The sequence below is a fragment of the Macrobrachium nipponense genome, chromosome 3 (assembly GCF_015104395.2).
Source record: "Macrobrachium nipponense isolate FS-2020 chromosome 3, ASM1510439v2, whole genome shotgun sequence".
NCBI lineage: Eukaryota > Metazoa > Arthropoda > Malacostraca > Decapoda > Palaemonidae > Macrobrachium > Macrobrachium nipponense.
Window position 1 is genome coordinate 117,695,143 of NC_087202.1, and position 27,489 is coordinate 117,722,631.

General features: G+C 40.1%; 1 protein-coding gene across 1 annotated transcript in view; it reads right to left on the reverse strand.

The window, feature by feature from the left end:
• Positions 1-27,489, reverse strand: part of LOC135222000 (trithorax group protein osa-like) — a gene marked incomplete in the record, with an annotated part of 406,131 nt that overhangs the window by 177,498 nt on the left and 201,144 nt on the right. The window contains 1 exon segment of the mRNA XM_064260109.1: positions 15,839-16,044. Within this exon segment, the coding sequence (XP_064116179.1) occupies positions 15,839-16,044 (206 nt within the window).

Below are 27,489 nucleotides of genomic sequence, written 5' to 3' on the forward strand. Positions count from 1 at the left end.
TATGATTATTGTCATTTTCCTTTTTTCATTATTACTGTGATTATAATCAATATAGTTTTTACATTCAATTTTTAAACTTGTCTCAATCTTAGTGTGGATATTGCTGATTAATAATTTTTTTTATTATGTTATCTTATGTATCTAGACTGTATGGTATTGTCTATTCTTTGTTTATTCCATGTATATGGACTTGGACTGAAAATAAAAAAATTATTACTATTATTATTATTATAAAAATAGCAGGTATCACTGATGCAGTCTCCACTGACAGAAGTGTCCAGCATATCTTGCACGGCCTCTGAAGAAGCTGGTGCCTCCTCCAATGAGGCTGGAGTGCCAGAAACCACTGGCACAGCCTCTGAAGAGGCAAGTGTGCCAAAACTTTCTGGCGTAGCCTTCAAAGAGGCAGGACAGCTGGAAATTTCTGGCACAACCTCCAAAGAGGAGGGAGTAGATTCACTACTGACCTCCTATTTGTATTACATTTGCATTTACATTTCTTCTACAGTTCACAGCAATGCTCAAAAAGGATATTCCTGGTCTAACATACTGGCTTAAAACTTTGTTTAGCCTCTGCAAATGTGGTGCATTCAGTTACCCTCAAGGTTTGTTATCTTCTTTTCCATATTGCACACACCAGAATTTTGTGAAGAGGATGGATGATTTCTCCACAAAATATACACTTTGCTTCTTTAAAACATACACTATGCTCTGGTTTACTACACTAAAACCCCACAGCTTGGGTATCATATATATATATGATCACATATAGCTTTGGGGTAGTGGATGGGTATAGTAGATATATGATCAAGATTTGGCACCATACAGTTTGAATGAATTTTGCAGGAAAACTTTTCTAGTTCCCATATCACTATTGCCAACTCTTCATATCTTTTATGCTTCATGATATTGTTTGAGCTGTAATTTGAACGTGACAAGAAAGAATGTTTACAACTTTGTAAAATTAGCATATTTTTTACAACTGTCATAGGGAAAAGAGGCCTGCAAGGGGTGGGAAATATTCACTTACAACTTTCCATATTAGGTACATACATTTTTTTAGAATCCTTTTTCTTATACCATGTGAATATACATATTTTTTTCCATTGATGATTTTTTTTTAATTTTTCTTCTAAATTGGCCATCCTTAAATTTTGACCGGTCATGGGTGTATGCATTAGCATTTATTAGCCTGGACTGCGAGGGTTAACATGTGGCAGGATTGCCTTGTAGCTTCTACCTACAAGAACCTAACTTATGACCATATTGTTTACAATAAAAGCACTTCTTTGGTCTCTGGATATATTCCTTAACCTTAAAAAGAAGCCATGCTGCTTTCATTACAATACATAAACACTTTCAATTAAATGTAATAATTAAATTGGCAGAGGATCTAGGGCTCCACTGATCGTCTTCATCCTTTCAGTTCTAATCACACCTTGATCTTTTAGTTCTTCAAATAGTTTCTCTTCTGAGAATATCATCAATTGGGGTGCAAATGTCATTCACTTGGAATGATTCAAAAAGCATGTACCAAACAGTCCACTTTAACTCCTCCAAGATGTAATAACACTTTCCATTTTTCATTTCTTTTGCTGAGGCTGATTCTACTGTCAGTTCGCCTTAGCTTGGCCTTCTGATGATATCTTAGGATCTCAGCTACAACAGTTCACAATGTATCCAAACACATTAAAAATGTCACAATTAGAATCTTCAAGATTGAAGGTCAAATACTTATCATGAGGTTTCAAATATTACTGGTCATATTTCACATACATTTCTGGTCATTTTCCCTTTGCTACATACTGAAGCACAGGGTTCCAGTGTAATTACACCAAAAGGTTTCCTAGCCTTTTCCCAATACAGGTTGTCAGAGGAGGGTGCAGAGGTCATCTGTGCAAAAGTGGTATCATCGGAGGGTCCAGGGGTACTCGATTCTTTATTGCCAAACCGCATAAATGATCAGATATAGAAAAATTTAGTAAACCTGAAAACCTTTACAAGATATCAGCTTTTTATAAAGTTTAGTCTTCCACCAATGGCACCAGTAAGAGCTGACTCCCAAATGTCTGTCCCATACCCTACCCCCAACAAGAGACAGCTCAACACAATTAGGGTGGCCCAAGTGTAAGCTAAACCAGCTTGTTGGGAATAAGAGCATTACAAGCATACAATCATCCCCACCCTAATCATATTATGGGCAAACTGGACAGAATGCTGAGAGTCCCCTATCCCCATAATCAGGCCACCCCTGGAATCCATGGCTCAGGCTGCCCTGTAGAATAGTTCTGCCCTTGAGCTATCATACTGATCTCTTTCATGTCCAAAACATCAACGGGTAGTTGATACTACCCCAATAAATTTACCAACGGTAGAAAATAAAAAAAAAAAAATTAACCCAGTGTAATATGTAATAATATAAGGGACTCGTGGACTGAAACCAGGGAACAAATTCCAGGGATTCAAGAGCACCTTGCTAAGCCAATGTGGTCCCATGTCAAGTGGGTGGGAATTGTGGAAGGAGAAACATTCCTTTCAGAGTCAAAACAATGGGTGGCATCTTAGTGGGTGGAAGGAAGGTGCCAAAAACCTCTCTAAGTGTCACCAGCAGTGTTGCCATCTGGTAACATGGAAAGTTTCCTAGCCACATTCTTGGCTACAAACTTCACCCACTGTTCTGATAGCCACTCTATACACTCAAAACATTACCTGTCACGGATGCAGAAAGTATGTGGGTCTATCTTAATTAATGGATGCAAGGCATCTCTTCCATGGCCTGTCCTTACCAGCTTACATAAGTCATGGGTTTGTTCCATTCTGAACTAACGAACCACACAGACAGCAAAAAGAAGGATATTCGGGTGGAAAGTTTTAAAAGTAAACAAAATGGTGAGCCGGAACACTGAGTCGAAAGAGGACGACTGAAAGCAACATGGAGTTCAGACAGGCAGGTCAGAGGGGCTTCCCTCTACCCATCAGTACAGTAGTTTATTACCTTGTCAGAAAGTTTAAAGGCCAAATTGTGTTTGATTTGTGTTTGTTTGTATGGTGCTTTTATGTTGCATGGAACTAGTGGTTATTCAGCAACGGGACCAACGGCTTTACGTGACTCGTTTGAAAGCTAAATTGTATTTGTGTAGGAACAAATATAAAACAATCATACATAACAGTGTATGGATGGGCTGTGTCAATGTTCTACTACCATTAGTTTTGATGGTACATATACTCTAATAATAAAAATAAAATAATAATAATAATAAACAAAAGTTCATATTTTATACAAGTACCTTGATCTCCATGAAGAAAATTTGCTGTTAATAATGTTATTACTTAATATACAGTGGTACCTCGACATACGAAATTAATCCGTTTTGAGGCAGCCTTCGTATTATGAGCTTTTCTTATCTTGAACTACATTTTACAAGTAAAATGCCTAATCTGTTCCAAGCCTTACAAAAACACCCCAGTAAATCATATTTCCAGGCTTATAACACATGTTCTAAGGTTACGATGCCGATCCGACAGAAGAAATATGACTCCAAAAAGGCAAAATACTGTATATACTTGAGTACAGGCAACCAGCGGTTAACGGCGCAATCCCTCAACACCTAATCGGTTTTACGGCTGTCGTAAAAAATATTCATTAAAAAAATAAGGCATTTTAAGGTATTTTTACGGCACAATTTTCGGTCAACAGCGCCGCTAGCGCCGTTATGTCTAACGAGTACATATATTTGTAGAAATACCGTTCAGCCCATAAAGGTTATGCAAATGATATTAAAAATTTTTATTGAGTTATTACATGGGTATTAGGGTAAAATATATGCATCTGACGCTGTTATATGCCAAAAATGGAATTTTCATTATAAAATGAAATTTTATTGCATACTTACCGAACAATTATACAGCTGTAGGTTCCCTACGAATGGCAGACAATAGATTCAAAACTTCCGCGGTGGCGCCGCCATCGCTGATGTAGGTGATGTCATCTCCCTCCACTCGAGGGAGCTACAGGTACAACTGCCCAGGTAACATCAATTCGTTCTGCCCAGCCATCCACCTGTGGGAAGGGAGGGCTTTAATTAATAATTGTTTGATAAGTATGCAATAAAATTTAATTTTATAATGAAAATCCCATTTTTATTGCAGTGTCTTACCGAACAATTATACAGCTGATTACCCATTGCAAGGATGGGGGGCTGTGGATGTAAGTTTTACTTCAAAAATAACATACGATTCTTGAAAATAAAGTATACCCAAAAGCACTGTTAGTGCCTGTTGTACCTTACCTTGTAAGAGAGCTACTGCAGGAGAATACTGCCTCTGGTCGGTGCTCATCTTACATAGTAGAAGGCTTGGAATATGACCAATGGGTGTCTCTACAAGGAGTGGAAGATCCTCGTAGTCATGGTGTTCACTGCTGACACAATGAAGATACAACAAAATATTGCCCTTGCCCTGGGCTAAGACCAGAAATAACCAACATGAAAAAACTGTCACCTACACCAAAACTAACACTAAAATGACTGGTGAGTACTCCAGGTACATTGTACCCCCAGACTTCTCTTTAACTCATCAACCTTGGTACAGGGCGAAACATAGGCTAACACAGGGAGCAACCCCCTATGTCGTTTCTCCCAACACCATGCCAGCTACTGAAAGTGGACCGAGAGACTTACAATCTTCAAACAATGTCTCGATTTCTTTCAAATAATGCGTAGCAACACAGATTTAGACCTCCAAAAGGTATTTTGGAGGATAGCGGATAGTGACAAGTTGTGTCGAAAAGCGAAGGAAGTCGGTACCGCTCCAACTTTGTGCGCTTTCACTCTCAGTAAAGGAAACACTGCGTCGTTAGCTTGAGAATGTGCTTTGACAGTTAACTCTCTCAGAAAAAAGGAAATAGCGTTTTTTGAGAGGGGACGAGAGGGATTTTTAACAGAGCACCACAAACGTTTTGACTGACCTCTAATCTCCTCTGTTCTGCGGAGGTAATATCTTAATGCCCACACGGGACATAAGTGTCGTTCTTCTTCTTCCCCGCCTATCAAGTCTGTCAGGTTTTTGAGAACAAAGTTATGTGGTCACGGATTAGAAGGGTTTTCGTTTTTCGCGAGAAAATTAAGCTCCATGGAGCAAACTGCGTCGCCTTGAGAAAATCCCACTTTTTTGTCCATCATGTATACCTCGCTAACTCGTCTAGCTGATGCCAATGCAACTAAAAATAACGTCTTCTTGGTAAAATAACGTCTTCTTGGTGAGATTCCTCATAGACGAAGAAAGTAATGGTACAAAGGGAGGACCCGAAAACCATTTAGGAACTATATCGAGATTCCATGCTATCAAGACCTTTGACGATTTGGAAGTCTCGAACGATTTAATTAGATCGGAAAGATCACTATTCGTGGATAGGTCTAGTCCTCTGTGTTTAAAAACTGAAGCCAGCATTGCTCTGTATCCCCTAATAGTTGAAGGTGCTAAACGCTTAACGTCCCTTAAGAAAAGAAGGAAATCAGCTATTTCGTTCACAGATGTTTCAGAAGAAGAGACTTTAGTCTGTCTACACCATTTTCAAAACACTCCCCATTTAGACTGGTATAGTCTGTTAGAAGAATCTCTTCTGCAGTTCGCGATAGCTTCTGCAGCTCGTCTCGAAAAACCTTTCGCTCTGATGAGACTCATGACAGTCTGTATCCTGTCAGTGCCAGAGCGGATAATCCTTGGTGGAATCTTTCGAAGTGCGGTTGTCTGAGTAGACATCTCTTTAACGGAAGAAGTCTGGGGAAGTCTACGACCAAGTCGAGGAGATCTGGGAACCATTCTTTCCTTGGCCAGAATGGAGCGACTAGTGTCAGAGAAACATTTTTGTGGAATGACACTTTGTTCAGCACCTGTCTTATTAGGCCGAACAGGGGAAAGGTGTATGCTTCCAAGCCCGACCAGTCTAGTAACATTGCATCCACTGACCATGCAAGAGGGTCCGGGGCTGGAGAGCAAAACAGCGGAAGGCGGTTGTTCCTCGAGGTTGCAAAGAGGTCTATCATCGGCTTTCCCAAAAGTTTCCATAGGTCTAGGCAGACCTTCACATCGAGAGTCCATTCTAACGGCAGTACTTGATGACGGCAACTTAGTCCGTCCACCAACACGTTCATTTTCCCTTGAACAAATCGAGGGATCAGCGTAACTTGAAATTTTTCTGCCAACAGAAGCAGATCTTTTGCAAGGTTGTAGAGGGTGAAGGAGCGCGTTCCCCCTTGTTTCCTGATGTAGGAAAGTGCTGTGGAGTTGTCTCCATGAACTGCTACCACCTGTCCCGTCACGAGATGAGAGAATGCCTGAAGTCCCAGGAACACTGCTAATAGCTCCCTCACATTGATATGAAGAGAGCGCTGCGTTTCCGACCATTCCCCTGACGTTTCATTCTTCCCCAACAGGGCTCCCCAACCTGCGTTGGAGGCGTCTGAAAAGAACTGAAGGGTTGGGTGGAGCGGATGAAGTGAAAGACCCTCTACCAGTCTTGGTTTTGAAAGCCACCATGCTAAGTCCTCCTTGATTTAGTCTGATATCGAGAATACTGTTGAGTCCGGTTGAGTCTTTCTGCACCATGAAGCCTTCAGGAAGAATTGTAGGGGCCTCATGTGCAGCCTTCCGAGTTTGACAAACTGTTCCACCGAAGCTAGTGTTCCTAACAGACTGGTCCAATGGTTGGCGGAACAGGACTTGCGGTCTAGGAAGTCCTGTACTACTTCCAGACACGACAGGACTCTCTTTGGTGAAAGAAAAGCCCGAAAAACTCGAGAGTCAGAGTCATCCCCAAATAGAGAATGTTCTGAGTCAGAATTAGCCGAGATTTCTCTTCGTTTATAAGACCTAACGAGTGAGTTAATAAAAGTGTCCTCTTGAGACCCTTCATGCACTGAATTTCCGAAGAGGAGCAGAGAAGCCATTCATCTAGGTAGAGTGACACTGATGCCCAGGAGGTGTAACCACTTTCCCAGAGGAGTCAACGCTCGCGTAAATACTTGCAGTGCTGTTGAGAGGCCGAAGCAGAGCTCGAAACTGGTAGGTCTTGCCCATGAACACAAACCGAAGGTATTTCCTGGGGTCCTGGTGAATTATGATGTGGAAGTATGCGTCCTGCATATCCAGGGATACCATCCAGTCCCCTTGATGAAGGGATTCCAACACTGAACGAGTCGTTTCCATATTGAATTTGGTCTTCTGAACGAACAAATTCAGTGCGCTTACATCCAGTACGGGCCTCCAGCCCCCCGATGACTTGGGGACTACGAACAGACGGTTGTCAAACCCCAGGGATGGTCTGTCGCTTATCTCCTCTATGACAGCCTTCTGCATGAGTCTCTATTTCTTGGGTTAAGGCTACAAACTTCTCCGAGGCTTGAGAGTAGGAGGGTAATGTGATGGGAACATTGGATAGAGGCAGAGTGTCTTTGAAAGGAATGGAGTAACTGAACTGGAGAACTTGGGTCACCCAGGGCTCTGCCCCTCTGCAACTCCATTCCTCCCAAAAGAGGCTCAATCTGCCCCCTACCGGAGCATGAAGGATTGAAGGATCACTTGGATGATTTCGTGTCGGGTTTGGTCGAGGACTTGGTCGGGTGTCGTAAATTCGATCGAGGCCTGACGAACGGTATAGACCTACCCCCTCGAAAGGGTTTCTTCCGCAAGGGTGATTCCGAGGTGATAGTCGTCACAGTCGAGGGTTTAACCCGCTTAGAAGACTGAGCAAGCAAGTCATCAGTAGACTTCTTTTCCAGTGCGGAAAGTATCTTGGCCACTATTTCTTCAGGAAACAGATGATCCTTGTCGAGAGCAGAAAACAAAAGGGCGGACTTCTGAGGCGAAGCGACTCCTCTCGAAACAAAAGAACACCAGAGCTGTCTTTTCTTGCGAGTCCCGAATGCAAAGAGAGAGGCCAGCTCATCGCAACCATCCCGAACTGATTTGTCGGCACATGACAAAACCCCAAGCCAGTCCGATGCCAGGTCCTCCTGGAGAGTAGGGCAATCCTCTATCTTCATAGCGAGGGCTCCGATCGTCCAGTCCAAGAAGCTCATAATCTCTAAAATCTTGAAAATATTCTTTACCAAATGGTCCAACTCGGGCGATGTAAAGAATATTTTAGCTGCTGCAAACGCGGACCACCTATTTGCATCCACCAGGCCAAAGAAGTCCCCCTGGGAGGAGGCAGACATAGAACCTATACCTCTTCTTAACAAGTTTCAACGGAGGATAGGCGAAAGTTGCTTTCCCGAGCTCTCTCTTGACCTTCAACCAATCTTCTATATCACGATGCGAATGTTTAGCAGCCTTGGAAAATACAAGATTCGGGAGAAGAGGATCGAAATTCTTCCTTCTCATCAGGAAGATGGAAGCAGGCGACCTGGGAGCAGCTGCTACGAAGTAATCCGGGTATCTATGTCCCGAAGGTAGAGTAAAAGTTTCGAATAGCACGAGAGAGGGATAGAGTCCGCTTCTAAGTCCTCATCGTCATCCGAAGAGATAGGCGACAGAGATGGTTCTTGATTCGACTCATTGTTCTTCGTATATTGTTTGTTTTCTTTCATCCAGTTCATCAGCTCTTGTAACTGTCGACGTAAAGGAACTAGATTCTCGTCTTCTTGAATTGAAGTCGTAGCAACTGGGGTTGTGGACTTCGACACGATCGACACCGGAGGTCTCGCACCAGTCGAATTATCTGTCGCATGCAAAGTTGAAGGTAAACTTTCGACAGCTTGATGAGTCGAAGATCTCGACAAACTCAGAATCGGTCGCTCCACAATCGAGTTGAAGGCGGCTGTCGCTGTCGTAAAAATACGAGGCGAAGTCCGTGGAGACATAATAAGAGAAGGAGAAGGAATAGGAGCAGGTGCTTCGATAAAAGAAGCAGAAGCAGCTAAACTAGTCTTACTTTCAGCTCTGAGAGCCGCCTTCCTCTTCCTATCCTTAATTATCTTCCCCGAGTGAGAAACAAAAACTTTCCACTGTTGTTCACTCCAATCCTTGCATTCATCAAAAGTAGATTCTCTAGAGCACTCACAACCCCTACACTTAATGCACTTAAGTGTGCAAATCATAAATTAATTTAACTAACATAGTTTTGCACCCTCCGGCGCAAAACCTAACTACTGAAGGACTAGGTCCGACATGATGGTAAGACCACAAAATTGCAGAAAAGAAATTCAGCTTCAATCCTACAAACACTGAGTTGAATACTTCACCAATATTGGAGAGATAATACTTCCCAACAAATGAAGAAAAAAGTCTGCACCGACCACCGATGTTCACCAGAAGCCAGCAGAGAATGAATTGATGTTACCTGGGCAGTTGTACCTGTAGCTCCCTCGAGTGGAGGGAGATGACGTCGTCACCTACATCAGCGATGGCAGCGCCACCGCGGAATTTTGAATCTATTGTCTGCCATTCGTAGGGAACCTACAGCTGTATAATTGTTCGGTAAGACACTGCAATAAAAATATAGAGTTAAATGAGTGCAAATTTAGCTATGGATGTGTCGATTTATAAATGTTCATGTTTTATGTTTAAAATGTGTATGAAAATGTATTAAGTATAGGTATTTTTATTTCTGCACATAAATATGACACAAAGGCAGCTTTTGAAACTGCCCTTCGCGTTATCAAATATGTTTTTTCATGTTCATTCTTGTAAGCCGACGCCTGCCGCTCTTCCGAAAATATAGTTAAAAAAAAGTGCAAAATTAGCGATCGATGTGTCGATTTTATAAATGTTCATGCTTTAATGTTTAAAATGTGTATGCAAATGTATTATGTATTGGGTATTTTTAATTCTGCGCAGAAATATGATAATAAGGCAGCTTTTGAAACTGCCCTTCACGTTATCAAATACGACGTTTTTTCATGTTCATTCTTGTAAGCAGCTGCCTGCTGCTCTTCCAAAAATATAGAGTTGAAATGAGTGCAAATCTAGCGATCGATGTGTCGATTTTATAAATGTTCATGCTCTTATGTTTAAAATGTGTATGAAAATATATTATGTATAGGGTACTTTTATTTTTGCACACAAATATGATACAAATTAACGCAGCTTTCGTAACTACCCTCCACGTTGTCAGAGGATGTTTTTCCAGGTTCATTCTTGTCCACCACTGTTCCGAAAAATGCATGGTGTTATTTTATCATTTATGCATCTTTTCCATAAATCCTTTAAAAAGTTATACGTTACTTCACTGTATCCAATAATATTGTATGTATTCTTATATTATTGTATTATAAAATACTATGGCAAATCTATGCTAGTATTCCACGGAGTGGCTAATGTTTTGGTTTCAAATCAGCTAATGGCGAACACTAGTTTGTTTCGCCATATTTAACTCAATTCTGAGCTAATTTTCTTGCTTCTAGTTGGCATAAACGAATATTTAGATACTTGACTTATATGAGGCAAGGTTATTTTTCATCATACGACGTGCTTTTAGGTGGAAATATGAATTGAATATGTCTCTTTGTGATTGTGAACTTTTTTTTTTTCGTTAACCCTTAAACGACGAGCCAGTATTTCCTAAAGTGTCTCCCGTATGCCGGCGGCGTGTGTGAGTGAGAGCCCAAGCGGAAAAAAAGTTTTTTTTCAAAAAATCACAGCACGCTTAATTTTCAAGATTAAGAGTTTATTTTGGGCTCCTTTTTTAGTCATTGCCTGAAGTTTAGTATGCACCCATCAGAAATGAAAAAAAATATCACCACATATAAATATTGGAATAATGACAGCGTGAAAAAAAAAATGTCATATATAATTGTATACAAATCGCGCTGTGAGCAAAACGGTTAAATCTAATGAGCTAATTATTTTTTTGTTTGTTGTACACTAAATTGCAATGATTTTGGCATATAACAAATTGTAAAATGATCAAAGCAACATAGAGGAAATATTATGACAATATGATGCATGAATTCGTAACACGCAGACATAAAAAAAAGCAGTTTTCAAAAATTCACCATAAATAGAAATATTGAGCCAGAGACTTCCCGTTTGTTGCAAAATGAAGGTAACTGATTGAATATTACTAGACTGTAAGTGTTGTAGCTTACAATTGCAGTTTTAGACCATTTCGGTTGAGTTAAAGTTGACCGAAGGTTGAAATTTTTCTATTTATCGTTATTTATATGAAAATATTTCAAAACTTATAAAAGCTACAACCATGGGTTGTTTTTAGTTGTATTCTACATGCAATTGTGCACATTTCCATATATAAAACTTTGTGTAATGGCTAATTTAAAATGGTGCAAACATTACAACAATCAGACGAAAAAATGTGATTATTTCGGAAGTTACCACGCGGACGTAAGGAAAAATCTTTTTCATAAATTCACTATAAATCAAAATACTGTGCTAGAGACTTCCAATTTGTTGTAAAATAAAGGTAAATGATTGAATATTACTAGAATGTAATAGTTTTAGCTTACAATTGCATTTTTTGACCATCTCGGTTGAGTCCAAGTTGACCGAAGGTTGAAATTTTGGCACTTATCGTGATTTATATGAAAATATTTCAAAACTGATAAAAGCTACAACCCTGGGTTGTTTTTTGTTGTATTCTACATTAAATTGCACACATTTTCACATATAAAACTTTATGTAACGGCTAATTTAAAATGGTTAAAAAATTACGACAATTGGACAAAAAATTTCTGATTTTTCAGAAGCTACCGCACGATATAAGGAAAATGTTTTTTTCATAAATTCACCATAAATCGAAATATTGTGCCAGAGACTTCCAATTTGTTGCAAAATAAAGGTAAATGATTGAATATTACTAGAATGTAAGAGTTGTAGCTTACAATTGCGTCTTTCGACCATTTTGGTTGAGTCAAATTTGACCGAAGGTTGAAATTTTAGCACTTATCGTTATTTATATGAAAATATTTCAAAACTGATAAAAGCTACAACCATGGGTTGTTTTTTGTTGTATTCTACATGAAATTGCACACATTTCCATATATACACTTTATGTAATGGCTAATATAAAACGGTGCAAACATTACGACAATCGGATGATAAAATTTCTGATTTTTTCGGAAGAGTTACAGCGCCGATGTAAGGAAAAAGTTTATTTTCATAAATTCACCATAAATCAAAATATCGTGCTAGAGACTTCCAATTTGTTGTAAAATGAAGTGAAATGATTGAATATTACTAGAATATAAGAGTTTTAGCTTCCAATTGTGTTTTTCGACCATTTCGGTAGAGTCAAAGTTGACCGAAGGTTGACATTTTGGCACTTATCGTTATTTATATGTAAAATATTTCAAAACTGATAAAAGCTACAACCATGAGTTGTTTTAAGTTGTATTCTACATGAAATTGTGCACATTTTCATATATAAAACTCTATGTAACGGCTAATATAAAATGGTGCAAAATTTATGTCAAAGTGACGAAATAATTTCCGAGATGTATCGCTGATGCTTTTTAGTCCGAGAAGAAAGAAATTCGCGCTTGCGCGCCTGGGTAACGATTGTAAACAAAACAACAGCTAGATCCGTGAACTCCCAGCATCCCCCTAGGCGTGTGATTCAAAAGTTTTCGCCTAGTAGGCCTTAAACTATTTTTCAGCGAATTTTAAAAAAACTTTTTTGTGTCGACGTTTCATACGTCAATTCGGCACCCAACAGACAACTTTCATCGATGTTTAATACGTCCAATCGGCGTTAAAGGGTTAACAGATTACATTGGCGGCATGTTTATTGAGTAAAAAAAATTATGTGATTCTGTTCGCAATTTTCCTTTATATCATCGTAATACGAACTTTGCGTAATTTATCTTATATCGGCGTGAAACCAACAGTAAAATGTTTTCTTCCAAGCCCAGTAGTTTTGATTAAAATTATTTTATCTCAATTTTCTCTACGGTTGTGTTTGATGGCATACGTTTACTGAAGTTTTATCCTTGTTGCCGATGCACGATAATAGCCATTAGCAGCTTGAGCAGTTTTCTCAGCTTCAGTTATAACTACGTTTAAATTCAACAGTATATTTAACGATTGATCTTTGATCTATATTGATCTTTGATCTATAGCGAATAAAGTTATCACATTTAGATATCTCAGCTCTATTCTACATAACGTCATTTATAACAACTACGGTAATACTGTACTATAATACGATGATTGAAATACAAGCCAAATGGATGTTATCGAATTAGGTTGTACTTAAAAAAAGAAGAAGTCGTTTCACGTTCGGTTGTTCATAGCTGTACACGTTTATGCAACGAGTACAATGTTAAAACCATACTTTCATCATTCTCTTTTGCTACTTTTGAACTTATATAACTAGAAGATGGGATAAAGTTAGGCTACTGAAATTTGGTCTCTCATAAAATCGGATTATCGTAAGACAAATTATCGTTACTTGAACACTACAGCTACCTGTACACTGTATAAAACCTTCTTATATCTTTACATACTCTAGACACACAAAGGATTAAAGCTAGGCTTTTTTCACTTTACAGTATTTATAATACTATAATGTACGGTACAGTAAATTCTATAGATCTATATTGCATAAATATTTTACTTATTGCACCATCACGGGATTAAGGCGCCGTTTGACTGGTCTAGAATTTTGAAAGAAGGTGTGCGGCGGCCATAGGATTTAAAATCGCTTAGCGCCGAAAATCTCTTGGCATCGAAAATCACTTAGCGTCAGCAGCCAGGAACGGAACCCCTACCGCTATCCAAGGGCCGCCTGTAATATTCAACTGCATGTAATGTTCAACCCCATTTTTACTGAATATATTAGGACTTTAGCATATGTCCCTTAGCAATTAGCCTAGCCTATGTTGGCAGTTGCTACTGTAGCCTAGTCTACGATTCTGACATCTAAACCTAAGAAGCTAAAAGCTTAGAATATGCCAATAAAATGTACGTATAATCAGTATGTACTCATTTTAAATAATTATTAATTAATCATTAACTATAATACACAAACAAACAAACAAAAAAACCTTCCAACCGTTTGTTTACATTCAGCACTTACGAGTACTAAACAATCGCTAAGCAATCACTTTTCCTACCACACAGTAAGCCATAAATTTTCATTATCTCTCTTCAACTAATGAAACTACCAAACAGTATAATAACCACTCATTTCTATTCTTTATTCTATCTTTACCTAATGGAGATACCGAGTTACTGACAGCTATAATGAAACATATACGTAATATTAAAACAGAAGAAGAATTCTGGAAAATATGTATTTGTTGGCTTCGATGATAGCAGTCTGATTTATTTCATATTTTATGATATCTAATTCACAATTTTTTTTATCAAATGTATTGCATGTACTCATTTCAAATAATTATTAAGTAACCATTAACTATAATAAACAATAAAAAAAAAAAAAAATTCCAAACTTCTGTTTACGTTCAGCACTTATGAGTACCGAATGATCGCCAAGCAACCACTTTCACCTAGCACACTGTACGTACAGTAATCAAATTTTCATTGTCTCTCTTCAACTACTGAAACTACCAAACAGTATAATAACCATTAATTTCTATTCTTTATTCTATCTTTACCTAATATTTTTTTTATTAAATGTATTGCATGAATAAGTTTTTCAATTTACAGCATCCTTTTACCAATAGAATACATACAGCACAAGGGGTAGATGCTGACCAATAGGAGAGCAGGATCTTATGGAGTGACTAGCATCAGGAACCAATGGGAGAGCAGGAGGATGGTGGCGAGTTTTAAAATTGTTCTCGGTGATCCAGGCGAATCTCGGAACTTTACAGCAACAACCTTTCGTAACTTGAACTATTTTTGTATGTAGACCCAAAAAAATCTTCATATTTACTTTCGTATCTCAAGTTTTTTGTAAGTTGAGCCTTTCGTATGTCAAGGTACCACTGTACTGGCATACCCAATAAGAACCTTCAATCACTAATATCAATTTCACCTAAAAAATGAAAGGAGTGATGAAAAGCAACATTACCACTAACCAAAGAACACTTAGGTAACATAGAAGATTTTTTCTTTTACCTAAAGAAAAAAAACAGTATAGTACAAGATCCTATATGTGAAGAAGTCACCTATAACCTCCCATATATTAGTAAAACCAGGCGGGACTCTTCTGGCAATTACAGAAAGAAGATAGTCGTGGTGATATCAAGTTAACAAACTCAATTTTAAACTTGTCTGGGCAGTATTGCTGTTGGTTATAAGTTATGATTGGCTAATTGCAATTCTTGAAGATATGGACCTCAACAACCCTTTATTTGCAGGTGATGTGGATCTTGGACAGGTCTGGTGCAGCATTTTTGGGGAGGTGGTGTGACAGCAGGTTGAAACATCTGAAAGAATAGGGCTAGTGCTGAAGATGTACTACCTTATGCCAAATCCTAATGATGGTGAGAAGGCATTCTACCTTCTAACAGTATATTTATTGCTTTTTTTTACGCAAAGATGTTCTGGAGTTGGAGGCATGCCTTGTCTGGGATGGATGATGTTTATTGATCTACATACAAGTGATGCCAATAACTCCTGAAAGCAATATATATACTAAAAGCTAAAATCAACAATGAATATTATTACAACTCCTCCTCACCAAAAAATCTGTGTAATCCTTTAATGCTAGCCCATACATTGTCAGCACTAGTCTCCTAGACTATTAAATTCTACGAGCAGCTACACCAAACTCACCCAACTTAAGCCACCATAACAGCTTAACCAATCAATGAGAGGTTGATAACATCTATACAATGTTAACAACCTTCATTAACTGTCTACATCCATTAGCAGTAATAATTATAACAATGCTAAAATTACTACATTAACATACTCAAGGTAAAAATGGAGAGTATCCTGTGCTTCTTGACCTGTAGCATGCTCAAGGTACCCAGATCCAATTCCTCGTATAGATATAACCACTCCAGTTTCCTCTTGAATATACCTAAGGTTCATGCCACTTTCCCCTAAAAGGCGTGCTCTAACTTCACTGGGGTTCAGTCCAATGTTAACAGGAAGAAACACCTTTTCTCTGAAGATCTGTTTTGAAAAAAGGAAAAAAGTCACAAACGTATATGTATTATAGCCATTGAACGTAAAATGCAAACGAATGATGGCTTTTCAACTATCTAGAGTATACAGTGTCAGCTCAACCTAACAGACAGCCAAGGGGTCTACCCATTCCAGTAAGTAACTAAAGCCCCTCTGTAACAAAGACCATCAGAAAAAATTTGGCAGCAATACAAAACACAATAACAAGGATGCCTCAAGTGGTGCCACCCAGCTTGAAATTGCACACATTTTCATATATAAAACTCTATGTAACTGTTAATATAAAATGGTGCAAAAATTATGTCAAAGTGACGAAATAATTTCTGAGATATGCCGCTGATGCTTTTTAGTGCGAGAAGAAAGAAATTTGCGCTTGCGCGCCTGAGTAACGATTGTAAACAAAACAACAGCTTGATCCGTGAACTCCCAGCATCCCCCAAGGCGCATGATTTAAAAGTTTTTGCCTAGTAGGCCTATAACAATTTTTCCATGAATTTTAAAAAAACTTTCTTTCAACCACATTTTGTACGCCGGTTCGGCACCCGACAGACAATTTTTGTCGACGTTTAATACGTCCAATCTGCGTTAAAGGGTTAATAAACTCTACGGGATATACCTTGAAAATTTGACTACCACCCCCCGGCATTTTTAATAAAATTAAAATCAACTTTGACTGTTAACTATTTGAGACATGCCAACCTTCGGTGCGTTACTCAACAGTTCAAGCAACAATGAGAAAATAATAATTAGAAAAATAGAGAAGAACCTTTATAAAATTAATACAGCGGAGGCAGTAATTACTTTTAATAAAACATGTTTAAAAGAGGGTTTACTTCCAGCATATATACATATACTATTATTTACGTAGTATATACTTATACAAGGCAGTCTCGGGATTACGGAAGGGGTGCCGTTCTTGGCAGGGCACTGTTAGCTGAAAATCTCCTTAACCTGAATCACCATAATTATAATAGTTTAAGCTCAGGTTGCTGCATAGTAAAGCAGGTTAACAGCGCCATGAAGCAAGTGCCTTAAGTTTGGAACGACTTAACTCGAACCTGATTTAACCCGGGGACTGCCTGTATATATCATATAAATAAATGAAGTAATAGAGAGAATAGTGATTGATTTGGCAATTATTTCAGAAAATGTTGAAAAGTAGATACTGATTGAGCAATACAAACTATACTATCATAAAATCAATTATCATTTGTTCTTGCATTTCCTGTCTTGCTATTGCTTAACATACATGGGTGAGTAGGTTAGGTTACTTTTGGTTTTCTGCTTTACTTTTACAACTTTATCTAAGATAATTACTGTTTCATTAATTATGGTACCACTCACAAAACTGTGTATGATTGCTGTCTGGGTTAGGTTAGTTTTCAACCTGGAGAATTTTGAACTGGAGAGTTACTGTTTGATCAATGGTCAGTTACCAGATCAAACAGTAATGCTTGTCATGTAATTTGTAAGTTTACACAGTTTTGTATTTATTATCTAGCCAGGTTCTATTTTTTTCTGTTTCCCTTTATTTTATTTTATTGTTCTAGTAGTCATTAAAAATTTTTGATAATCATGAATCCATCAATGATGAATTTTGAAGATACAAGATATTTTCAAGAACTTAAAGATATAAGAGCATCTAACGGCAAATTATTTGGAGATAACTTCAGCAGAAAAATCTGCTAATAGGTGAAGATGTGAATGGGCGGTCAACTGTGCTTGCATTTAGCCATCATATGATAGTAAAAAATTACAGTAGTTATGTTACAAATGACGTTAAGTAGAACATAACTTAAATATTTTTGCATTAAGCCTTTATCTGGTATAGAGAAAATATCGGCAAGGAAATATAGTACTACTACCAAATTTAAGCTGCAGTTGTAGCTGAAAACAGTGTTCACACTGCTAATGACTTTAAAATGACAAATTTTCTAAGACAATTTGTATTTTTCATAGCTACAAACCTGAGGTCTTAATTTTATACTGCCCGCCTCTAGCCGCCCCTCTGTTTGTTAAGTCATCCTGAGTTGGGAAAGACTGGCGTAGCGGCGTCGCCCTTGACCATTCCTAACCCGAGCTACGTATGCTTTGCCAGATATCACAAGATTCCTTGCTTTCATCTGTTTTTTAACTAGATCCAGCTAGGCGCTAGAAATTATCCTATTGTTAAGACCTCAGGTTTGTAGCTATGAAAAATACAAATTGTCTTAGAAAATTTGTCATTTGTTCATACGCGAACAAACCTTCGGTCTTAACAATAGGATAGACTCATACTTGGAGAGAGGTATAAGACATCCTAGACTGGCTGGGGGCCTACCCATCAGTCTAGCTCTCAAAATAAATGGTTCTTGGAGAGGGACTGAAGCCTGTTGAGAAGCTAGATAAATTGATATCTAACCACTCAGAACCTGAGTGACATACAATGATATATGGGATAACCATTGTATAGGGAACCAAAGAGAAACTTTGACTGTCCAATAACAAACCAAGACACCAGGGTTTGTATTACTCCCAACCCCTCCTTGACAAGGAGTGTAGCATATGCTACCAAATAGCGGGTAAGATATTTGTATATTGCACGACCACACTATCAGTATGACTACCTTACTCACCTGTATCAGACCATTCCGGCGAATGATGTGTCTATTACGAAGGAAGAAGGAAAGGTACAAGAGAAAGAAGGAGACCAGCCAACTCACTCATTCTCTCATCCACACAATCATCTTAGGTAAGATACAAAGGTGCCCTGTTAAGGGCAACTATGAGTTACCCAACCTCTTGGGCAGCCACCACAGGACCCAGGGAAAATGTGTCTGTAGATCTGTGGACAACATCCTAAGATAGAAGGAGGTGAACGTGGACTGGCGTAACCAAGTACCAGCACTCAGCACTCTATGTCCAGCCAAGTTCTCTTTGAAAGCCAGAGAGGGACCAATACCTCTAACGTCATAACCTCTAGCCTGCACTGACGTGGTGGTGGAATCATCAAATGTCAAGTATGCCTGTCTGATGGCTTCCCATATCTAAAAAGATATATTCTTAGACACCGCTTTCTTTGTACGGCCTGTGCTAACAAAGTCTGTGGCAGCCTGGTCTAAGGTGCCAAGTCCTTTTAACATAGCAACGCAGGGCCCGGACAGGGCACAACAAAAGCTCTTGAGCATCACCACCCACAAAGTCAGTCAGTGATGGAATGGAAAACGAAGTGAACCTGTTATCATGCACTGAGGGATTTTGGGTCTTGGCCATGAATTCCGGGACAAATTCGAAGGACATAGACCCCCAACCACTGGTGTGCTTCATCTCATAGCTCAGACCGTGGAGCTCTCCTACCCTCTTGGAAGATGGCAAAGCCAGAAGGAAAACTGTCTTGAGCGTCAGGTTCCTGTCAGATGAGCAACACAAGGGCTGATATGGACTCTTAGTGAAGCTCTTAAGAACCAAGGAAACATCCCACGTCGGAGGCTTGAGCTCTCTAGGAGAACTCGACTGCTCAAACTCCGTAACTAGCAGGGAAAGTTCCCAGGAAGAGGAGATGTCAATACCCTTAAGGCGTAACACCAAACTCAGGGCCACTCTGTAGCCTCTAATAGCAGAAACGGACAAACGTTTCTCATCTCTGAAGTGGAGAAAAACCTGGTTTACGACACCAATCACAGTAGATCTCCCATTTCCCTTGGTAAACTGCGGAGGTCGACTTTCAAAGACTGCTGGACATGTGCCCAGCTGTTCTCTGAGAAAAGCCTCTCGCTCGGAGGAGATACTTGATAGCCTCCAACTGTGAAGAGACAGGGATTCTACTGACTGGTGGAACCTTCCCGCATGGGGCTGACACAGGAGATGTCGCCAAGAGGGAATCTCCCTTGGAACCTCTGACAACAGATCTGGGAACCATTCTGCCTGAGGCCACAGAGGGGCTACCAAAGTCATCCTGAGACCCTGTGAACTCATCAGCCTCTTCAGAACCTGATGGATCAAACAAAACGGAGGGAAGGCATACACCTCCAGGTTGTCCCAGGGATGTTGGAATGCATCCTCTGCCAATGCTAAAGGACCTGGAACCACTGAACAGAACACCTCCAGCTTCCTGTTGAAGTGTGTCGCAAAAGGGTCCAGCATGGGCCTCTCCCAAATCTGGAGAAGCTTGTCTGCCACCACTTGATGAAGGGACCACTTTGTGCTTAGGATCTGATCCCGGCAACTGAGTTTGTCTGCGACCACATTCCGTTACCCTGGGATATACCTGGCTGAGAGCTCTACCGAATTGCTGACCGCCCACTGGTCAAGGCTTGAAGTTGACGTGGAATTAGGCCTCCCTGTTTGTTCACATAGGCTACCACCATGGTGTTGTCTGACATGAGAATGACAGAATGACCCTCTACCTTCCCCCGAAACTTGTTCAGACCCAGGAAAGCTGCCTTCAACTCCAAGACATTGATATGTTGCTGCTTATCCTACAAACTCCAAACGCCTGAAGCGATGAGGCCGCCTAAATGAGTGCCTCAACCTGCAAGGGAGGCGTCTGAGAACAGAAGGAAGTCCGGTGGAAGAGAACACAGAGTGACACCCTTCAACAGATCTGGTCGTCCAACCACCAACGAAGGTCTTCTCTCACTTCCAGAGACAGAGGAACTATAAACAGGGGAGAGTCCTCTGCCGGAGACCTTGCAGAGACCGAAGATGAAGACGCCCATGAGGGACCAGTTTCTCCAGGGAAGACAACACTCCCAGAAGAACCTGCCATTGATGAGCTGACTGATGTGACTCTGACAGGAAGCCCGCAACTTCTTCAATCTCTGATCCGACAGGAAAACTTTTGCCCCTGTCGTATCGATGACCATGCTCAGGTAGAGAACCCTTTGAGTGGGTATGAGGTTCGACTTTTCCTGGTTGACTAATATGCCCAGGTCCAGACAGAACCGAAGTAGACAATCCCTGTCCTGCAGCAGCTTTTCACTGGAAACTGCCAAGACTAACCAATCATCGAGGTACCTCAGCAAATGGATCCCCTGAGCATGGGCCCAACTTGACACGAGAGAGAAGACCCTTGTGAACACTTGAGGGGCCGTTGTCAGCTCGAAGCACAAGACCTTGAACTCGAAGATCTTGTCTGCAAGAGAGAAGTAAAGGAACTTCCTGGACGTGGGATGAACAGGGATTTGGAAGTATGCCTCCCTTAAGTCTACCGACAGCATGAAGTCGCCTTCCCTCACGGCTGCCAACACCGAGCGCAGGGTCTTCATCTTGAACCATGTCTTCCTGACGAAGTGATTTAAGGTGGATAAGTCGATCACAGGCCTCCATCCTCCTGACACCTTGGGCACCAAGATGTGACTGTAAAACCCGGGCCGGACGCACTACTTCCTCTATCGCATCCTTTTCCAGCATTTTCTGCACTTCCTCCTGAAGAGCCAAGAACTTCAGAGAATCTTGAGGATATGCCCTCCTGAGCAACGGCTTGTCCGACAAAGGAGGAGAGAAGTCGAATGGCAGTAGGTATCCCACCCGAAGGACATCTACCACCCACTTCTCCGCCCCATAACTCTGCCACTTGGCCCAATGGCCAGCCAGGCGTCGGCCTCCGAGACGAACCCACTATAACACTAGGAACATCACTTACCTCAACAGATGACTCCACATGTCCATGAATGGTCACGGGTGTGGCGGACGTAAGTACATGAGATGGGGGGGGAAACTCGAACACTCGAGATCGAAGGAGAATCCCTAAGAGTCGAACTCTTGGTAGCACCAGTAAGAGAGGCAGGCAAACACTCCAGCTGCACCAACTCCGTGCTCACTACCTTCGACCTCTTGACAGGCGCCTTGAGATCCTTATGGCGACGAATAGGCCTTGGAGAAGAAGGAGCACTAACATCACGTGCAAGGGCAGGGGAGGTTGCAACACGCTCACGGTGCGCTGTGCATGGATGGTGGGATTGTTCCTCCCTCGGAGGTGAAGGAAGGGCAAAGCCTTCCAACGCTTGATGGGACGTAGAGGGGGAAGAGGGAGTGGAAGACAGCACTAGTTTCTTATGAGCACTCTTCTCAGGAGGCAGGGACGAAGCAACATGTTTCCTACCAGTCCTCCCAACCGATAAGGCAGCCCACTTCACATCCAATACAGAGTCCAACCTCTGAAGCACTGCCTGGCATATGACCTCAGACTGATGTGCCAGAGAAGGCTCCGATGACAAGGAAGGGAGATGTAGCAAACTTGGCGGCATTGATGACATCACGGCTGAGAAAGGAGGATCATAGGAGACGACTGGGAGAGATGTCATAGATGTGAGTAACGTCACGGCTTCCCCTCGGTGCGAGGGGGAAAGACACGCCACTAATGGAGGAATACACAAAGACGGACCCTGTGACATCACCAACGGGGATGACGCCACAGCGTCACTCCGACTTGAAGCGGCGGCAGACACTGGCGGAGCAATACAAGATGGCCGACTGCTGCTACCCACAAAGACGAGGTCAGGATGAGGGGGGATGGCCTGGCCAGACCGGGAAGGGGGGGGTGCAAGCCTCCACAAAATGCGCTAGCAACCCCTCCAAGGACGGGGTACCCCTAGCACGAGCGTCTTCCAAATCGCCGCCATTTAGGATGCCTACGACTCTAGAAGATAAGAGATTGATGAAAAAGCCTCACCCTCCTCGGGAACCAAGTAACCTCCCGAGGAAGAAGGGGCTACATCACAAGCATTAGCATGGCGGCCTCCCGATACTTCCATCAACGAATCAATGGAAGAAAAGGAAGGAGATGCAAGGACAACTCTACTATGAGGGTTGACTACTGCAGGAGACGAAACATTGGGAATAGGTGCAAAACCTTCCCAAGAAGGAGTCGAAACCCTCCAATGTTCTCTCTTGCCATAAAACTACCTCCATGCCCGGCATTCCGTGCAAGGATTCGTAATAGTACAAAAATTAGAACCAACACCTACTGCATGTGATGTGAGGGTCGGTCGCTGCCGAAGCCAAAAAACAAGAACACAGAAAACCTGGAACTCTGCGGCACATGCCCTAACGCCGAGGAGCAGAAGAAGCCATAATACCAGGTAAAAAAACACACACACACTAATTGAAACAAAACAGGCAATGAACCGGGAAAAGGCCAAGAAAGGTAAACACAACTCTCGCTCAGGCGGTCAAAGAAAAGACTGGCGTAGATGCGTGGTCCTTGACCACTCTTCCCCCAATCTACGCATGTGTTGCCAGATATCACAAGATTCCTTGCTTTAATCTGCTTTTTAACTGGATCCAGCTAGGTGCTAGAAATTATCCTGTTGTTAAGACCGATGGTTTGTAGCTATGAAAATTACAAATTGTCTTTGAAAATTTGTCATACTTTACAGAATTCATCAGCAACTGCAGGACCGTAAGTACTGTAGTATGTACCCTGTACTGTACATAGTATACATACATAGAGAGCAGTAACAATGTGGAATGTAGGTACAAGGATAATACTTTTCATGACACCCAAAGGATTAAAGGTAGGCTTTCTTCACTTTACAGTAAATCCTATCGCATGATTACAGTGCCGTTAAGTGGTCCAAGGCGCTGTTAACCAGCCTAGTGCTCTGAAAGAAGGTGTGCGGTGGCTGTACTTTAAAATTGCTTGGTGGCAAAAATCACTCAGAGGCTGCAGCCAGGAATGGAACCCGTGCCGCTAACCGAGGGCAGCCTGTATAAGTCTTGCAGGAAAAAGATCAAGCAAATCTTGGGCTGATTCACACAATGTACAAGACTCACAGTCAGGTGACAAGGGATGGGTTAACTTAACCCTCTTATGCCGAAGCGGTAAAAAAAAAAATTGTCTCCCATGTGCCGGAGGTGTTTCAGAGTGAGCGCGGAAGCGGAAAAATTTTTTTTTTTTTTAAATCACAGCGCGCTTAGTTTTCAAGATTAAGTTTTTTTTTTTTGGCTCCTTTTTTTGTCATTGGCTGAAGTTTAGTATGCAACCATCAGAAATGAAAAAAATTATCATTATCATATATAAATAATGCGATATATGATAGCGCAAAAACGAAATTTCATATATAATTGTATTCAAATCGCGCTGTGCGCAAAACGGTTAAAGGTAACAAGTTACTTTTTTTTGTAATGTACACTAAATTGCGATCATTTTGCTATATAACACATTGTAAAACGATAAAAGCAACACAGAGAAAATATTATCACAAAATAATGCATGAATTCGTAACGCGCGGACGTAAAAAAAATATTTTTTTCAAAAATTCACCATAAATCTAAATATTGTCCTACAGACTCCCAATTTCTTTCAAAATGAAGACAAATGATTGAATATTACTATACTGTAAGAGTATTAGCTTACAATTGCAGTTTTCGACCATATCTGACGAGTTAAAGTTGACCGAATGTCGAATTTTTTTATATATATATTTTTTATATGCAATTATTTTGGAAATAAGAAAAGCTACAACCTTCAAATATTTTTTGTTTTATTTTACATGAAATTGCGCACATTTTCATATATAAAACTCTATAAAATGCCTAATATGAAACGGAGCAAATATTCCGAGAATGGGACATACGCGTTTCGGAGATTTGTGGCGGAGAATCCGCGAGCGGAGGGAAGGAAAGATTTTTTTTTAAATTCACCATAAATCTAAATATTTTGCTAGAGACTTTGAATTTGTTTCAAGATGAAGATAAATGACTGAATATTGCTAGACTGTAAGAGTTTTAGCTTACAATTGCGTTTTTTGACCATTTCGGTAGAGTCAAAGTTGACCGAACGTGGTTTTTTTTCTATTTATCGTGATTTATATGCAAATATTTCAAATATGAGAAAAGCTACAACCTTCAATTATTTTTTGTTATATTCTACATGAAATTGCGCACATTTTCATATATAAAACTTTATGTAACGGCTAATTTAAAATGGTGCAAACATTACCACAATCGCACGTATGATTTTTTTCGGAAGAGTTACCACGCGGACGTAAAGAAAATGTTATTTTTTTCATAAATTCACCATAAATCGAAATATTGTGCTAGAGATTTCCAATTTGTTGCAAAATGAAGGTAAATGCTTGAATATAAGCGTTTTAGCTTACAATTGCGTTTTTCGACCATTTCGGTAGAGTTAAAGTTGACCAAAGGTTGAAATTTTGGCAATTATCGTTATTTAGATGAAAATATCTCAAAATTGATAAAAGCTACAACCATGGGTTGTTTTTAGTTGTATTGTGCATGAAATTGCGCACATTTCCATATATAAAACTTTATATAACGGCTAATTTTAAAATGGTACAAACATTACCGCAATCGCATGTATGATTTTTTTCGGAAGAGTTACCGAGCGGACGTAAGGAAAAAGTTTTTTCATAAATTCACCATAAATCAAAATATTGTGCTAGAGACTTCCAATTAGTTGCAAAATTAAGGGAAATGATTGAATATTACTAAAATATAAGAGTTTTAGCTTACAATTGCGTTTTTTGACCATTTCGGTAGAGTCAAAGTTGACCGAAGGGTGAAATTTTGGCAATTATCGTTATTTATATGAAAATATCTCAAAACTGATAAAAGCTACAATCATGAGTATTTTATTGTTGTATTCTACATAAAAATGCACACATTTTCATATATAATACTTCATGTAACGGCTTATTTACAATGGTACAAAAATTATGTCAAAGTGACGAAATAATTTCCGAGATGTGTCACAGATACTTTTTAGTGCGGCAATAAAGAAATTTGCGCTTGCGCGCCTGCGTAACGATTGTAAACAAAACAACACCTTGATCCATGAACTCCCAGCATGCCCCAAGGCACGTGATTCAAAAGTTTTAGGCTGGTAGGCCTATAAGTATTTTTCCGCGAATTTAAAAAAAAAATTTTGTAAGTCGACGTAAAATACGTCCAGTCGGCACACGGGAGACAAAAAATGTCGACGTAAAATACGTCCAGTCGGCGTAAGAGGGTTAGGGGACTATAGTCAAGTAGAAAAAATTGAAGATGAAGAAGAGGTGTTGCTAGGATTTGAAAATAGAAGCATAATGGAAGTTAAAGAACAAGAACTACAAGGTTGGAGAGAAAACAGGGTACTATATGATGAGGTAAATGATATTGGACAAAAAGCTATCTTTACAAGATGGATAGTAACTGAGAAGGTTAAAAGGATGGGGGGGGGGAGGATGAGGAGGATATGTAAAGCAAGATTGGTAGCTAGAGGTTTTGAAGAAGAGATGACTGAATGGGAAAAAGGCACTCCGACATGCGATGCTGAAATTTAAAAATTTTGTTTGACAATAATAAAATTGAAAGATTGGAATTGTTATACTCTGGATGTCAAAACAGCTAGTATTTACAAGGTGACAAAATACAAAGGGATTTAAAGGGAAGATGGTTGGAGTGGATTATGGCAGCTGAAGAAAACTGTTTTGGGCTTAAGGACGCAGCAAAAGCATGGTATTGTACAGTGGTAAAGTAGAGGAGGAGCTTGAAGGAGAGAAAAATAGACTGGAACCTACTATATTCTTTTAGTAAAATGACAATAAATTAAATGGTATCTTGTGTATACGTGGATGATTTTTGCCACAGAGAAACTGAAGGATTTTTAAATGAAACCATTGGGAAATTTAAAGGGAAATTGCAAGTAGGAGAAAAGTTAAGTATATCTTAGTTTTACTAGACCACTGACCTGATTAACAGCTCTCCTAGGGCTGGCCCAAATTAGATATTTTTACGTGACTAGGAACCAATTGGTTACCTAGCAACGGGACCTACAGGTTATTGTGGGATCCGAACCACATTGTATCGAGAAATGAATTTCTATCACCAGAAATAAATTCCTATGGTTCCACGTTGACCGAGCCGAGAATCGAACTTTGGACCACCAGATTGAAAGCCAAGCGCAAAATGCACTCGGCCAACGTGGAACTATGCAAGTAGGAGAACAAGAAAGTAAAAGGTTTAAGTATATAGGAGTAATAGTAGAGCAGAAGGAGAAAAGATTTTGTCTTAATCAGTTGCAGTATATAAATTCTACAAGAGCACTAGAAGCTAGGAGATTTACAGGTAATAAGAGTGTTAGGACAGACAGAGTTAACAGAGTATAAATCAGTGGTAGGACAGTTGCATTGGGTATCACTTCATACCATGCCAGAAGTATCTATGATGTTAGTGAATTAAGTAAAGCCTTGAAAGAAGGAACGGCTCAAGATAAAAAGCAGCTTATTAAAATTGTGAGAAAAACTAAGAGCATAATGGGAGAAGTTACAATAAGTGAGCTGGAAGAAGAAGAGATTTATTGGGAAGCCTACGCAGATGCTTCATTAGGGAAGATAGATGGCCGTACTCAATTGGGTTACGTTATATCCTTGACAGATGGTGGAAGTCCAGAAAATCCAAGAGAGTAGCAAAATCCACCAGTGAAGGAGAAGCTCTGAGTGTTGGTGAGGC